The following is a 16810-nucleotide window of genomic DNA, read 5'->3' on the forward strand; positions in this document are numbered from 1 at the left end:
TCTAAATCGACACAATACTAGAAATACTTTTCAAACACCTGGACATCACTTAAAGCTCATTGGCTGCTCTTTGTTTCACGGATTAAATCTCTCTTCCTGTTGATTAGGCCTGAAAGTATACGAACATCACACATTAGGAAAACGATACAAATTCCCCATTCTGCAACACACCGGCCGATCGGGGACTCGACCCGGGGCCCAGCGGCTGGCTCCGGTCGGACCGGGACTCGAACCCGTGGCCAGCCGGGTGGGTTCGGTCGTGCCGGGACTCAAACCGGGTCCCGCGGGCGGATCAGGTCCGGCCGGGACTCGAACCTGCGGCCCGTGCGCTGCGGGTCAGCGGGCGGGCGGACGGAAGCGCGGCGGCGGATGGGGCGGGCGGTGCCGGCGGATGAGGCGGGGCCGCGCCGGGCCGGGCCGGGCTGAGCCGCGCCGGCACCCGCGGCCATGAGCTACGAGCAGCGCCGTGACTGGGGCCGCGGTCGCGGCCGGGGCCGGGGCCGGGGCGGCGATGGCGGGGCCGCCGCCGCCGCCGCCGCAGCCTCCTCCGCGGCGGGCGGGCCCGGCGGGCGAGGACGGCACCCCGGCCACCTGAAGGGCCGCGAGATCGGGATGTGGTACGCCCGCAGGCAGGGCCAGAAGAACCGGGACGCCGACCGGCAGCAGGTGAGGGACGCGGGGACGCGTTCTGGGGCGGGGGCCTGTGCCTCTGCGCGCAGGCAGAGCCGGAGGTGTCTGGTCGTGCCCGGAGCCCTGGGCACAGCGGCGGGCCGGTGTGTGAGGGCTCCTGTGGCCATTGTTGGGATGCTCGCAGCCCTGGGCACAGCGGCGGGCCGGTGTGTGAGGGCTCCTGTGGCCATTGTTAGTGGTGCCCGGAGCCCTGGTCACAGCGGCGGGCCGGTGTGTGAGGGCTCCTGTGGCCATTGTTGGGATGCTCGCAGCCCTGGGCACAGCGGCGGGCCGGTGTGTGAGGGCTCCTGTGGCCATTGTTGGGATGCTCGCAGCCCTGGGCACAGCGGCGGGCCGGTGTGTGAGGGCTCCTGTGGCCATTGTTGGTGGTGCCCGGAGCCCTGGGCACAGCGGCGGGCCGGTGTGTGAGGGCTCCTGTGGCCATTGTTGGGGTGCTCGGCTCCCCGCTGACGATGGACGCTGTGCTTTCTGCCCTAGAGAGCTGTGGTGCGCATGGATGAGCGCCGGGAAGAGCAGATCGTGCAGCTGCTGAATTCTGTCCAGACTAAAAACGACAAAGAGCAAGAAGGCATGTCCTGGTGGTCCGGGGATGAAGAAGGGTAAAGAGATAAAATTACCAGTTCGTTTATTTATTTTGAATTGCACAAACTTTCTGTAAGCTGCAGGAAGATGTGTCAGAAGTGACTTACCTTTATTGAGTGTACTGGCTCAACAAATATCCTCCAGTTTCTCCACATGTATTGTCACACTGAAATGCTTGTAGTCATTGCTGTAAAACTCTTTCGTTATTGCTGAGTTCAGGGTGTTACATTTCTACTTAAACTCATAAAACGTCTAAGTCATCTCAAGGCCTTCTGCAGTAAATGCATGGGACTTTTCAGCTCTCTTGGCCTCTGGAATTACTCTTCCAGAGGTGGCTTTTGGCTTCTGGTTTCGGTTATTGTGCAGTCTTGGAACATTTTCGCAGGGTCTGTTCTGGGGTTGTTAAGGATTTGCAGGAATAGCTGGTGTGCTGAAACGAGGGGACTGGGGCTCCCTTTGGTGAGGGATCCAGTTATGGGGCAGTGGATCTAGCAGTAATTCTCTGATGATGTTTTGTTGCTTTGGGGCTTCATTTGTTACAAAAGAATGTGTTGTTTCTTAGATCCTGATGTCAGGTTTTTGGTGGTTTGTAGTTTGAGACTTTATTTTGGTTTAATGATATTCACTGCAGGGACAGACCCAGAGCAGCTGTGGCTGCCCCTGGATCCCTGGCAGTGCCCAAGGCTGGGTTGGACATTGGGGCTGGGAGCACCTGGGACAGTGGGAGGTGTCCCTGGCCATGGCAGGACTGGCACTGGATGGGTCTGAGGTCCTTCCAACCCACACCATTCCGTGGTTCTCTGTTCCCATGGACTGTTGGTTCTTTACCTGCTGGATGTAGTTAATGAACCTGCACTCTGCATGTGGCCAGGCACCGCTGGGGGAATCTGAAGTTCTTGTTCTGTGATTCCAGCCCCGCTCCAGAACAGCCTGCCAAAGTGAAACCAGATGCTGAGAAAGCTCCTGTAAGACAGACACCAACCTGGGAAAAAACATCCCTGGATTTGGATGTGGAATTCCTCTGTGAAAAAACCGAGCAGGATGCTGATTTAGATGAGCAACTTAAAGAAGACTTAATGAAGAAGAGATCTGATCCCAGATACATTGAAATGCAGGTACTTTTCCCTGTGTCAAGTTGAAAACTTTTAATTGGATTTTTTTAAATTAAGCTAACCTCAAAATGTAATCCCTTGTAATTTACTAGAAAGTTGTCATGATGTTTCTTTTGCTAAAAATTATCTTTAGAATTCATAAAATTCATACCTATTGATAGAAGAGCGATTAAAATCGGAAATGACAGCTTTCAGAAACAGTTAGAATCTGAAATTTGAAGCTGACATGTTGTTCTATTGGGTGGGGTTCTCTTTCTTTTTTATGGGTTGTGTCCCTGCAGTTATGTCTGAAACTGAAAGCACAGCACTGGGCTCTGAAGGAATGGCCTTTTGAAAACAGAGGTTTTGTTTTGAACAGTCACATACAGAAAATTGTCTTTCCCTGAACACCAGTTCTCTCTTCCATGCCAGGCCCTGCTCTTGCACCTGTATATACCTGCCTTGTCATGTACTTAACTGTTGGGCTGAAATCATTTTTCTAAATTGAACAAAACTGAAGCAACACATGGAATTCAAGTTATTTCCCATGGGCCTGTGTTTATACAAGTGTTGCTGAGCAGTTTGTCATTATTTTGTAGTTTAGCCCAAACTAAAGGGTGAAATCTAATGGAGGTGAAATCCATTCTCTTGCGTCAGTGCTGAAAAGGTGTTTAAAGAGAAACATTTTTTCTTTTTCCCCAGAGATTCCGAGAGAAGCTCCCCTCATACGGGATGAGAGAGGTGAGTGTGCATTGAGAGAGACTCTGTGGTGCAGTGCTCCAAAACAGGGAGAGAGTTGTGCCTGTCACTGGCAGCAATCCCTCGTGGCCCTCAGGAAGGGGAGAGGTCTCCCAGGTTCTGAGCCTGATTCCTTTCCAGACAGTACCAGGGGCTCACTGATTGTGATATGGGGCTCAGTACAGCGTTCTCATGGGAATGGAACTGGGAGTATCATGGGAATACAAGGCTGCTACATACATTTAATAATAGGTCTTCTTTTTTTGCCAGTTGAACTTCTAGAAGATTCCTGGTCACTCAGATTGTTATGCTTTCTTCTGTGTATAAAATGGTGCCCTTTCTTGAACAATTAGTCAGTTTAGAATTGAGTACAATTAAGCCAATTAAGCCTTTTTAGCTTTAACCACAGACTTACTGGCTGCACTGCTGGCCCTCAGTGCCATTAGTTTCCCAGTTGCAGGATAAGGGCAGTGACAGTAGGAGCTGTTCCTAATTGATGTTAATTCTTAGGCTGATATCCCCTGTATGCAGTAGAAATGGAGTATTCTGATATGTTTGCTTTTGCAGGCTCAGTGGGTGATTAGTGAGCTCCTTCCTACAGTCCCTCTATTTGCCATCATGTTCTTTCTGTTAGCATTTGTGTCTTAAAATAGTGACACTCCCCTTAACAGTCCTTGGGGTGGGGAGGACGAGGCTGGGAAACTGTTCCTGTTGGTACAAGAAATATTAAAATACTGTGCTGAAAACCTTTAGTTTGTGCAGGCTTGGGGTCCAACAGGGCAAACTCTTGTGTTCAGTCTGCAAAGATCTACAGGAGCCAAGCAGGAAGCAGAAAGGTTAAAAATGTATTTCAGGCTTTCATTTTAGTTCTTCTATGTTGCTTTCATATAGGATCTGAAGCATTTAAAGCTAGTGTGGAGGTTGGGCATGCTTTAAACCCTACACATGGGAAGTGCAAAGTGCAGAAATGGCTTCTGTGAGGTATAAGCTAAACTTTTTTGGTAGCATTACAGGAAGCAGCGGAGCACGTTGATACTTTGCTCAGAGCTCATCCCACAGGAGCAGAGAATTCTCAGAGTCCTCTAGAATGTGTTTGCAGCAGCAGAGCAGTAACAGTCGTGTCTTTGTGTGGCCAGGAGCTGGTGAAGCTGATCAACAGCAACCGCGTGACGGTGATCAGCGGCGAGACGGGCTGCGGCAAGACCACGCAGGTGACACAGTTCATCCTGGACGACCACATCGAGCGGGGCCTGGGCTCCACCTGCAGGATCGTGTGCACGCAGCCCCGCAGGATCAGCGCCATCTCCGTGAGTGCCCCTGCCCGCTCTGCTGCAGTAACAGCGCTGCCAACCTGCACTAACGGGGTGTTCACGAGGTTTGGCATCCGTGGAGCACTGGAACTGCAGCCTCCTTCTTCCCTGGCTTTAGTCATGGGTTAGATCTGTGATTTTAATGGATTGGGGCAGTGCAAATGCCCATTAAGATAAAAACTAATGTTGTGTCAGGCCCTCTAGAGGTGGGTTAATGAGCAGGAAAGAATCTGGCTTTCAAATGCTCAGTAGTTACTCTCCTTGATAGCTGAGTGTCAGATGGCCAAGCTCTGAAAGGGGAACCTGCTGCTAAGGCTTGTGTTCCTCCAAGTCTTGTCCCTGGGTTGCTGCTCTCAGGAGAGGAGAAAAGGTGCTCTTCAGAGCATTTCTTTATTTACAAACCTCTCAGTACCAGGTGTTCCTACTGGTGAGCAGCTCAGTCACAGATCAGCCTGATTTTCTTTGTCCCCCTCAGGTGGCTGAGAGAGTGGCTGCTGAGAGGGCAGAGAGCTGTGGCAATGGCAGGAGCACGGGGTACCAGATCCGCCTGCAGAGGTGAGCGGCTCCCTGGCAAGGGCCTCTTGTTATCCTAAGGAGACCATTTGAAAAGTACTTCTAAAAAGAAAGAACTGCTTTCCTGCTGGTATTTTCCCCTGAAGGAATTCCTGTGAGGAAGGAATGAGGTTTTTGAATTTTAGGAAAAGGTTTGAGTGCGTTTACTATGTTTTATGTGACAGTGACTATTCTAAGTTAGGCTTTGTCTAATAAGTCCTGTCTTCAGCTCTTGTAAAAGGTTCTGCTGTAGGCAGAAATAAAACTGCTGTCCCTAATCAATGAATTTTAAGAAAAAGTGAAAATGCTAAAGGGAAGAATGCTCCAAACCATATTTCTGTGGAAAGCTGTGCATTTGCTACCCATATTTATGGACTAATTCCTTGGGACCATGTAATAGGTGCAGTGACGGAAGTTTGCAGAGCAAAAGCTTTTACATTTGTAGTTGGCTATAATTTCAAAATCTGAAGTGGTACCAGCACATAAGGGAACCCTTTTGTTGAAGCAAAACTGCTGGTGAGAGAGGAGAGCTGAGCCCTCCCAGTATTTTAATTGGGGTTCATAGAATGTCTCTGCTATTGCTCTTTGCTCCCAGGGCTGTGCATGTGAGTGCCCTCTGTGCTGAGCCTGGAGGTGGGGATCAGCACCTTAGTGTGCAGGGGATGGCACAGGGTGCCTGGGAAGTCAGGGCCTCTCCCTGCTCCATTCCCCAGCCACAGAAGTGATGCAACAGTGGCCTAAGTTCCTTGTGCTGTGTGTGAGGGAGGCAGTGAGGCCCATCTGCATCATGTCTGCAATGGCTCCTGCAGCTGGGGTTTAAGGTTTTAAAGCATTTTGTTAAATACAGAGGAAAACTGAGGAGTTGTTATTGTGTCTCTTTCAGTCGCTTGCCAAGGAAACAAGGTTCAATTTTGTACTGTACCACGGGAATTGTCCTGCAGTGGCTCCAGTCAGATAAGTAAGAGCTCCTGTTTAATGGGACACTGAATGCAATTATAGAATGAGTCCTGAGCTGTTCCAAACAGTCATGGCTCTGCTTTTTATTTTTTCTAAAAGCAAAAGTTTAACTTCTTCCCCTTCTATTTTTAGGCACTTGTCCAGCATCAGTCATGTAGTTCTTGATGAAATCCATGAAAGAAATCTTCAATCAGATGTTTTAATGAGCATTATTAAAGATCTTCTGAATGTTCGGCTGGATCTGAAAGTCATACTGATGAGTGCTACTTTAAATGCAGAGAAGTTTTCCGAGTACTTTGGTAGGTGAAATGCTTCCTAGAAATGTTCTTTCTAAGTAATTTAGGCTTCTACAGTATAGTGCAGTTCTTGAATTATAGCATTGATTTGTATGAAAAGAAGAAATTACTTCAGTTTTACAAATAGCTGCCAGCTGCTGGAGATGCAGTTTCTCTCAGTTTTATCTCATTGCTTCTGGTTTTGCTTTCCAGACACATTATGGAAACAGAATCCACAGAGTGTTTTCCTAGTAAATATTTACCACGTTTAGCATTCTTGCTCTGAGGGGGCAAGCAGATTGAACTTTGAGTTGTTCAGTCTCCCAGCTTTTTCCAGTAGCTGGAATCAGTTGAACATCCTGGTGTGCAGAATACTGCCTGCTGCCTGTCCTTTTTTCATTCAGCAGCCTTATTTGGGGCGAATGTGACATCTTCCCTGACAATTGGAAATGTCCTGTAGACATGGCAGCTACATTGCAGAACTAGTGAGGAATGTTTATTGCTTCTGTTCTTTCAGTGCAGTTTTTCATCAGTAGTTTTAAAACCGAGTTCTGCCTCCCTCCACAGACCATTGCCCTATGATTCACATCCCTGGGTTCACTTTCCCAGTGGTGGAATATCTGCTTGAAGATGTCATTGAGAAGTTGAGGCAAGTGTTTTTTCTGAACATCATTTCAGAGAGTATTTGTGGGGGGGCTTAGCTTAGTGTATGTATGCTCAAAGATTAACTTGGCATAAAGAACAGTTGCCTGTATTTTTCAACAGAAAACCTCCTAAGGGGTGTCCTGTACGGTAATTACAGGTGGCACACAGTTACCTGGGAATATTGGTTTGAGGGGGAGAACACTTTCTCTTGCTGTGGTGAATTTTCAGGTCTCTAAATCAAGCTAGTCTTTCTTACTCTTCACTTTTTTCCCCTACATGTTCTCATACTTACTAGGGTTGCTCCCTGCTTTTGTAAGATTTCTGTCAGAAGAGAAACTGAAGATTTTTACACGATTTAGCTAAAGCACAGCATATTGTCCATGGTTTGGAAAACTGTGCAGCTGTTCTAAATTCCCTCAGTTTCAGATGGAATTGTGTTTGCTCCTGCTGTGTAAAGGTACACCCCGGAGAAGACGGACCGCCGGCTGCACTGGAGGAGGGGCTTCATGCAGGGCCACATGAGCAGGCCAGAGAAGGAGGAGAAGGAGGAGATCTACAGGCAGCAGTGGCCAGGCTACCTGAGGCAGCTGCAGGGCAGGTTGGGCCCAAGTTTCTCTTCTGCTTTCTGTTTTCAGACAGCTCTGAAGTGACAACCATAAATTAGTGTATTATGTTGCTGGACTTTAGTAACAGTGGGCTAGTGGCTGCTGTGGAAAATGGTGATGGAATTGTCTGTACAGTTGGCTGGCAGCTAGTGAAGTGCTTTAGAGGCAGCAGGACTAGCTCCCTTTGCTTCTGAGTTGTTCAAGTTAAATTTCACTTCATTAGCTAAATACAAATTGTCAGTCCCTGGCTCATCGATGAGAAGGAGAGAGGTTGAGCAAGTGCTTCAAAACAGTTCAGTCCTGACACGGTAATTCTTCTGCAGTTCTGAACTGACTGTAATCCCACTGAACTAAATGTGGAGGGCACTTTGGGGGTACAGGAATTGCTCAGAGAACTGAGCTGATTGCAGGTGGGTTCATGGCTGGGTGGCTCACTCAGAGCCAGGCAGCAGGAGCCCTGGCTTTGCATGTCTGTGCTTTCTCTGCTGCAGGTATTCAGCAAGCACAATCAGTGCCCTGGAAATGATGGATGATGACAAGGTGGACCTGGACCTTATAGCAGCACTGATCAGACACATTGTGCTGGAAGAGGAGGTACAGTGGGACTGGGCTGGGGGCAGTGCCAGAGCTGGCAAGGACTTTGGCTGGTCACACAGAAAGAAGAGAAATTTTTGCTTGTTCTTCTAAGTAATTGAACAGTTCTGAACTACTGTTATGTTCAGATAAATACACAGAGGTAGCTCTTTTATAGAAGAAAAACAACCCTTGACTGTACCAGGCTGGGTCAGTGAGGTTTCAAATCTCACATGCCCACCATGTATCAGAGTGCAAGGAGCTGGCTCTCTGTGCAGTGTGTGATGTGTTCTGACCTCTCTTCCCTTCACTGCCTCTTTTCCCCATAGGATGGTGCAATTCTGGTGTTTCTGCCAGGCTGGGATAACATCAGCACTTTGCATGAGCTCTTGATGTCTCAAGTCATGTTTAAGTCAGGTAAAACCCAAACTCTCTGTAAGACTTCTGGCAGTGGCACTGGGGACAGACTCCTTTTGCTTGGGGTTGCTGCAGTTGGGCTGGATTCATTTTTTCCCTTGTCTCCTCTCCAGAGTGTTCAGCAGTTTTTGTGTGTCTGGTGTCCTTTCCTCTGCTAACAACAACTCCTTTTTCTCACTGTGGGAGTGGCAATCTGAAAAACAGCCTGACCTGCATCTTCTTCCTCTTGTCCTTTCCTGCAGCTGGGAGGACTCCCATCCAAAACTAAACTTCATTCTGTGTGTGCTTCCTCTGTGCTTCATCCTTGAGCAGCTTCCCCTGCTTTGCTGATAGTTCCCTTAAATCCTGTTGATTTGAGAATTTCTTACAGACTCTCAAGTACTCTGTGCCTGCCTGACACACTTGTCCTTCTGCATCTCTCATATTTGTATCTCATCTGTCCTAGCTGGGCTCCTGCCTGTTCAATGGTGACTTGCAGTGTGGTTGTGTACATTCCATAGATGCAGAATTCCAGTTCATTGAAGGATTGAGTGTCAGTTTGTGTATTAAACTTGACCAATTATTTGATAACTTCAGAATTTAGAAAGGAAGTCTGAATTACTATACATAACTTCATATATTGTCTTAACTCATCATGTTACAGCATCATAAAAAAGGCCTTTATACCTTTTTACATTGTTATGATACAAATACTTGTGATCTCAGAGCAAGAAGCAGTAGCCTGACTTGCAGCCTATTTTGTCTGTTCTGCATAGTTGATTTAATAGATTTTCCTGTAAAATTGGAAGTTTCTGCACTTAAACCATATCTTCTACTGATTTTTGACTTTCAGATAGGTTTATTATCATCCCTTTGCATTCACTGATGCCTACTGTTAACCAGACTCAGGTATGCTTCTCTTTTATTGCAATATTTCACAACTACAAAAAAAAAAAGAGTGAAGCACATGTTTGGTTTTGGCAAAGACATAAATGGGCCCTGGATAATTGCAGGTGTTCAAGAAGACGCCGCCAGGAGTGAGGAAAATTGTGATTGCAACCAACATTGCAGAAACAAGGTAAGTGCCTGGCTGCCCAGAGCCAGGAAAGCTGTGTGTTCAACAGAAGAAGTGGAAGTGATAATTTAAAGTATAAACCTGTTTGATGTTCCTGAAAATACATTTGTGTTTGTGCCATTAATTTATAACACTTTATCTTTAGAAATATTTATAGACTAAACAAAGTTTTCCTATAATTGTTTTAAACAATTCAACCAACTATGTTGTTTTGAACAGTTAAACTGTAGGAGTACTAAACAATTGCTAGAATGATTTGTACAGGATAATCTGAGCTGCCTGTGCTCTGTTCAGAATCCAAGTGGGAACCTCTGCCAGACCAAGGAGAATTAATCAGCTCTTTCTTGAACTGATTAGTAGTATAGTAATATAGTTCCTAATGAAATTCCAAAGGCAAATTTTTTTAATTGCTGACTCTGTTTGGGAGGGAATAAAGAGAGGCCAAACCCAATCCTAGGTCACACTTGCAAAGATGAAAAGTTGCTTTTTTCCCCTCTTTTTTTTTCCAACAGCATCACAATTGATGACGTCGTGTTCGTTATAGATGGGGGGAAAATAAAGGAGACTCACTTTGACACCCAGAACAACATCAGCACCATGGCAGCAGAGTGGGTCAGCAAAGCCAATGCCAAGCAGAGGAAGGGTCGAGCAGGAAGGTGGGAACAGGGGGTGCTTAGGGAAGTTTGGGGATGTTGAGTTTCCCACAGTGCTGAAGGTTCTTTATTATTTGCATGTGCTGGCACTGCTGGCTCCTGTTCCTGGGCAGGGAAGGATTTCCTTGTCTTCCTAGGAAGCTGAATTGACTTGTGCTGTGTTTAATTCCAGAGTTTTCCTCCTATAGAAGAATGTCCTGCATTTTGTTGTAATTTTTGTCATTACCCTCACACCTGATTTATGAGGCTTATACAGTAAAATGGAAACACTGTAACAATTATTTCTTTGTTCTCTATGCCTCTTTCCTGCTGATGGGTCTTTAGAAGACTGAAGTGGCTTTTGCAATTGATTACACTTCAGTTCTAATTCCTTGGGGAGTTTTGGGAATCGCTTTGTAGGAAACAGAACCATAATGTCACAGTTTCATTGGTAAAAAACCCCAACAAATGACCAAACCCATAAGAATGGTTTCTTTAAATGATTGCAGGGTTCAGCCAGGCCACTGTTACCATCTGTACAATGGACTGCGTGCCAGCCTGCTGGATGATTATCAGTTACCAGAGATCCTGAGGACACCCTTGGAAGAGCTCTGCTTACAAATCAAGGTAAAGGCAGGAAGCTTCAAATGTATTTATTGTCTACTTTTCCATTGGATTCAGTGGTTGAGAGAATAAGTTAATGCAACTGTGAGCCTAGGGTTGTTCAGCCAAAATTCTATTACACCAGAAATGCTGTGTATTTAGCTAATAATTGCAGCAACTTTTGTAAATGCACACTTGGATCTGGGTGCATCAAACCCAGGGGAAACAGAATTGTCTGCTGTCAATAAAAGGTGACATCTACTAACAAAAATATGGGCTGTGCTCTCCCCCAAATATCATAAATCATTCAATCAGAGAAGCTTCAGTGAGAATGCCAGTGAGTCAATTTATATGATGTCTTAAAAGAATTTTACTACAAAGTAGTTTTAGAACTGGTGTGAATTTCCCTTGTTGGCAGTTTGCATAGAATTACTTACAAAAGCAGAAGGATTGCCGTGTGTATGTGAACTGAATGAAGAATAGATCCTTCTGCTGCAAATTCCATCACTTATTTTCTTGTCCTTAGTTCTTACCAAAGAAATTCTAACTCGGGCTGTGAATTCCTCAGACTATTTCAATGAGTGTGGTTACTGCTAACCAATTTTAGACAACCATCTTACTGCAGCTGCTGTAGGCTTTTATTGTGATTTTTCTTTCAGATTCTGAGGCTTGGTGGAATTGCCTATTTTCTGAGCAAACTGATGGACCCCCCCTCTCGTGATGCTGTGATGTTGGCCATCAATCACCTCATGGAGCTGGTAAAGTGTTGCTTCATCTGTTCAGAGCCGTGCTACTGTGGGTGTCACCAGGCAGGTGTGACTGCACAGCTCTGGGCTCTGCAGCCCCTTTCCCTTGTGCAGAGCCTTGGTGGACCCTCACTGCACAGAGGGGACACTGCACACAATCCATGGTGCTTAGGGCCCTGCAGAGTGCTTCTGAGGGACTTTGGAAATGACTCCAAACAGACACATGGCCCTGCACTTCAGCTCCCCGTGGGCGTTGGTTTAACTCCCTGCTCTGTGCCCTGCTGCCTCCCTGCCTTCCTGTTGCAGGTGGGTCAGTGAGGAGTTGGGGACAAATGAGAAGCACCTTGTGTCATTGTTCCCTTGGCTGCTGGGGAAGGAAAGGTTCATGGCACGTTTGTTCTGCTGAATCCTTGCTCTGGTGATATTTGTACAGATGAGTTGGAGCCATAGGTAGAAACATCTGGTTTGGGTATTAGTGGGTGATATCTGTGTACCAGTGGCTTTCCCCAGGGAATCCTCCCCATTTCACATGGCACGTTTGTTCTTTCCTTTGTGCCCTTGTGCTGGCAGAATGCTCTGGACAGGCAGGAGGAGCTGACTCCCCTGGGTGTGCACCTGGCACGGCTGCCCGTGGAGCCTCACATCGGGAAGATGATCCTGTTTGGAGCCTTGTTCTGCTGCCTGGACCCCGTGCTGACCATTGCAGCCAGCCTCAGCTTCAAGGACCCTTTTGTCATCCCTCTGGTAAAGTCTCACAGATGACAGTTACCTGTGGGGATTTAGGAATCTCAGGAGGATGCTGGGACTCAGTGAGGTGTTAGAGTTTAAGAGCACTTTCATTAATGTCATAGTAATTACATTTTTACTAGTGCGACTTCCTTTGCATACTATGAATTATCATTTTTCCTGTGCAATATTTGAAATAACTATAATTTTCATGTGTTACATGCAAAGTACTGCTGTACAGATGTACCTGAATTTGGAGAAGAGAACTGTCATGTCAGTCTAGGTATTATGTAGGTTCTGATTTTTAGGGCAAAGAGAAAATCGCAGATGCCAGAAGAAAGGAGCTGTCAAAGAACTCAAAAAGCGACCATCTGACTGTGGTGAATGCCTTCACTGTAAGCATGTTTTCATGTGGCTTTTTTCTTCTAGAATTTTAATTTGAATAATATTGATGATCCTAAGGAAAAAGCTGATCAGCTTATGCTCTGTAGGCTTTCTTGTTTGGCTTCTACAGAAACATAAAACCAAACTGATTTTCACCCTTCTAGTGTTGCATAATCTTGTCTCCAGGCTCAGTAACCTGATTTCTGGTGGACAAGTCTGAAAAAGACAAAGCAAACACAGTATTATAGTTACCTTGCTGAAGTTGTTCACTCTTGTCCTTCTGGCCTCTACAGGAGGCTAAAGCCAACTTCAGAAGTGTTGGATGTTGTGCTGAACTGTGTTGTGGTGAGGAGAGGAGGAATAAACAGCCTGGGAAATGCAGTTACTGCCCAGAACTTTAACTCTGTCAATTCCAACAAAGGGTGGGTGCTGTGGCACAGCCAGGTATCACTGCCCACCAGGGAAAAAGGAAGGTTGTGATTCAGCATATTGTGAAGTTGTGCTTTTCTGCACTCTGGTGTGTGCACATATACAGGGAGATCAAAGGAGTTACTTTCTCCCTGGTAGGGAATATGTGACTGTTTGTTGACCTCCAGTTTTGGCTGTCCTTAAGTCTGTAGTGTTCACTTACAATCACCTTACACCTCTGGTTTTCATTCCTAGGGCTGGGAAGAGGCTCGGAGTTGTGGTTTCAGGAATGAGAAGGATTATTGCTGGGAATATTTCCTGTCCTCAAACACCATGCAGGTAACAGCATCCTGCCAGGTTCAAACAGGATCCTGTGTGTGGGGAAGAGGAGGAGCCTTTGGCACAGCATCATTCTGTGCAATTTTTGTTGTTTCCTAGATGCTGCATAACATGAAAGGGCAGTTTGCTGAGCATCTCCTTGCAGCTGGGTTTGTGAATAGTAGAAACCCCAAGGATCCCAAATCTAACACCAACTCAGGTAACCGTGGAGGAAAAGGGAGAATTTATCCCAGCTGAAACCTCAGCTTGCAGAAGTGCCTCACTCACTTTGCTGTCTCCTGCAGGTAATGAGAAGCTGCTCAAAGCAGTCATCTGTGCTGGCCTCTATCCCAAAGTGGCAAAGATCCGGCCCAGCTTCAGCAAAAAGAGAAAAATGTGAGGGTTTGCTTTCCAGTTGGTTTGTATTCAAGGTGTTTTCTACATGGCATAATTTGGCAAGGTGAAGCAGTGGCTTGAGTGCATGAATGAATCTCACTTTAGAGTTTGAGTCATGGCTGTGTGTTACTTCCTCTGAGAAGGGTGGGATTGTTGATTTCTTAACATCTGGATTCCTGCTAACACCTGAACTAACTTGTGTGACCTTCTCAAGCCATGCACATTGTTACAGCATCTCAGTAGCACTGCTCTAAAGGGGTTCCACAGCAGCACTTCAAACACTGTCACTTCTGGTTCTTTGGGAAAAGAGACCCCAGGGATCCTGGTCTGTTGATTTATCACTTCTTGTATTATCAGACTCGTTTTTTGTTGGTTTTTTTTTCTTTGAAGGGTGAAAGTTTGCACCAAGACAGATGGATCAGTTAATATCCATCCCAAATCAGTGAATGTGGAGGAGACAGAGTTCCATTATAACTGGCTGGTGTACCATTTGAAGATGAGGACCAGCAGCGTGAGTCAGAGCTGTGCTTGTGGGCTTCATTTGTTTTATTATCCCCTCTTGAATGAGACTGGCTCAGGGTTCAGAGGGGACATGAGCAGCCTTTGTTCTGGGGCCTCCTGTCCTAGGCCATTCCTTGTGCACGCCATCAAATGATTTCCTTTGTGATACTGGGGTATTGTACCACAAATAATGAACTAATGTCGTTTAGTTCTTGGGGTTGTTTTTGAGGATTTGGGTTTTTTTAAGGTCTGGCAGTAACAGGTATGAATTCTGTTAGTTTTTTGGGTTTTTTTTCATTGCAATACAGTCCTAACACTTCTCAATATGCTGATGTTTTTCCTCTCATTGTTATGGAGCATCTGGTTTCGTTTCACCACTGTGTGAAAGACTGAAAGACTTGGGACCATTTTTGCCCTTGTGCAATCTGATTTCAAAACTTCTTTTGAACTGAGTTGCTTCGTGCATTTCTTTAGAATTTGTAACTGAGTAAGGATCTTCTGGAGATCTGTAGGAGTCTCATTAAGGATTTCTGATGGCACTGGAGATATTTTGAGGGTGATCAGCCAATTCTGTTGTTGTGCAGATTTACCTGTATGATTGTACAGAGGTGTCTCCATACTGCCTCTTGTTCTTTGGAGGGGATATATCCATTCAGAAGGATAAGGACCAGGACACCATCGCTGTGGATGAGTGGATTGTTTTCCAGTCTCCAGAAAAAATAGCAAACTTGGTCAAGGTAACTGTTTCAAAATCATGTATCTGGAAGGCTCAATGTAACACACTGGTTCTGCTTAGGGTTTTCTGGATTTGATACTCCTGTGGGCCTGTTGATTTATCACTGTGGGAGATGATGTTTGAAATGCACTCCCAGCAAGCAGTTCTAGCACACAGTGTAGCAAAAGAGATCCAATTTTACACAGATACTGTGGGATGACTTGGTCAGTACAGGAGATATCCACAGGGATACAGAAACAGGGGAGTGGGGCTCCTCAGTTAACAGGAATGGGTTCCATAGAACTGTTTAATATTGGATCCCAGAAATCAAAGCTGACTCTGTTTTTTAATGCTATTTTTATTTTAAACCAGTCTTTTAATCCTGAGCTAGTTAGCTGAGTGCTGGGTGGGCCGTTAGGGGCATCACTTTCAGAGATGGTCAGCTCTCATCAGAGACTGGGTTTTGGGAGACACTGAACAGAGCAGTGTGGAGATGAACTGAGGGGAGGAGAGCAGGTGTAAAGGTCGGGGGAACAGGGCCCTGAGGCACTGGAACCTCGCTGTTGATGCTGTGTGTAGCTCTAACTACCCAGCTCTTTCCTTTTTCCTTCTTTTCCTTTGTTACAACACTTTCCAGAAATTGAGAAAAGAACTTGATGATCTTCTACAAGAGAAAATAGAAAGCCCCCATCCCGTGGACTGGAATGATATAAAAAGCAGGGACACAGCAGTGCTGACAGCAATTATAGACTTGATCACCACGCAGGAGAACGAGGGCGTGCGGAACTTCGCGCCGCGCTTCCAGGGCGAGCGCTACAGCTGACCCTCAGCTCCAGCTGCTCTGCACAGCGGCTCTTCAGCTAGAGAACAGCTCCTGGGGGGGAGCTGCTGCTCTCCTCATCCTCAGGAGCAGGGACCTGGGGCTGCTTGGCAGTGTGTGTATGTGCATGTGCTCTGTGCTCGGTGGAGCTTCCTGAGGGACAGACAGGCAGGTGCTGGATGCTGTGAGCTTCTTGTCCTGCTGGAGCTGTTTTCTTTGGGATTTTTACCCATCAGGTAACAGATATTTAAAAACCCTGCTACAATATTGCTTAGTAATACCTAAACTGTTTTGGTTTTTTTTCCCTTTACTGGGGTGTGGTGAGTAATTACACTTGCTGTGTTATTCCAGCTGTGCAGCAGTCTGCTCACCAGTATTCCACAGACGGTAATTACAGCTTAATTTAACTAAACTTGAAAACACTTGTTGAATTTGTACCGTGGGAGGAAACAATCTTCAGAAATTCTTCTCCTTTTCTGCATTTCATCCCATTCAATTAATCTTCCTTTGTTTTCTGTCCCCATCCATCATCACTACTGACTGAAATTGCAGATTGCAGAAAGCGTGGTTAGATGAAAGTCACGTTGGGTTATGTGTTAAGGTTTCATTGCATTGGAGGCTTTTTTTTTTGTTTTTTGTTTTTTTTAAGAAGTTCATGTATGGGTTATAGTATTCCATTAAGAGTCTTTTTTTGCAAGTCTTATTTCAACTGTTCTCACTGTTTTGAATGTTCTGTTTTGAATGATCTCCAGCTCTGGAAGATTATTTGAATAACAATTTTGTTAAGGATTTTGAGGTTTATCCTTGAGAAAAAAAGCCTGGAAATATAACTTTTCTCCCTTCTTTGGTGTTTTGTTGGTTTTTTTCTTTGCAAAAATGACTCTAATCATCAAGTTCAGGAGGATTTATGCTTTATTCTGAGGAAAGCAGAGCAGCTCAGGTGAAACAAGTTGAAGTTACTGGCTAGGCTGTGCTTTCCATTGGGTTAACAAGGGATGGAGGGTGCCAAGCTCCTCATTGCCACTGCCAGCTGCACAAAACGTGGTTTAACCTCCCTCCCCAGCACCAAGTG

At 45.9% G+C, this 16810-nt stretch overlaps 1 protein-coding gene across 1 annotated transcript; it reads left to right on the forward strand.

Annotated features, from left to right (window-relative positions):
- The first annotated feature begins 422 nt into the window (after nucleotides 1–422).
- On the forward strand, nucleotides 423–16581 carry LOC118700297 (ATP-dependent DNA/RNA helicase DHX36-like). Its single transcript, XM_036404687.2, has 25 exons — nucleotides 423–666; nucleotides 1168–1289; nucleotides 2186–2387; nucleotides 3066–3104; nucleotides 4238–4408; nucleotides 4887–4966; nucleotides 5847–5921; nucleotides 6053–6219; nucleotides 6763–6844; nucleotides 7298–7438; nucleotides 7937–8039; nucleotides 8348–8435; nucleotides 9268–9323; nucleotides 9428–9492; nucleotides 10002–10145; nucleotides 10631–10748; nucleotides 11384–11482; nucleotides 12041–12214; nucleotides 12505–12591; nucleotides 13244–13327; nucleotides 13427–13526; nucleotides 13612–13702; nucleotides 14093–14213; nucleotides 14788–14940; nucleotides 15556–16581. Exons 1-25 carry the CDS (start codon nucleotides 448–450, stop codon nucleotides 15739–15741), a joined length of 2967 nt encoding a protein of 988 aa, XP_036260580.1. The 5' UTR covers nucleotides 423–447; the 3' UTR covers nucleotides 15742–16581.
- The last annotated feature ends 229 nt before the right edge of the window (nucleotides 16582–16810 follow it).

Source organism: Molothrus ater, chromosome 10 (assembly GCF_012460135.2).
Source record: "Molothrus ater isolate BHLD 08-10-18 breed brown headed cowbird chromosome 10, BPBGC_Mater_1.1, whole genome shotgun sequence".
NCBI lineage: Eukaryota > Metazoa > Chordata > Aves > Passeriformes > Icteridae > Molothrus > Molothrus ater.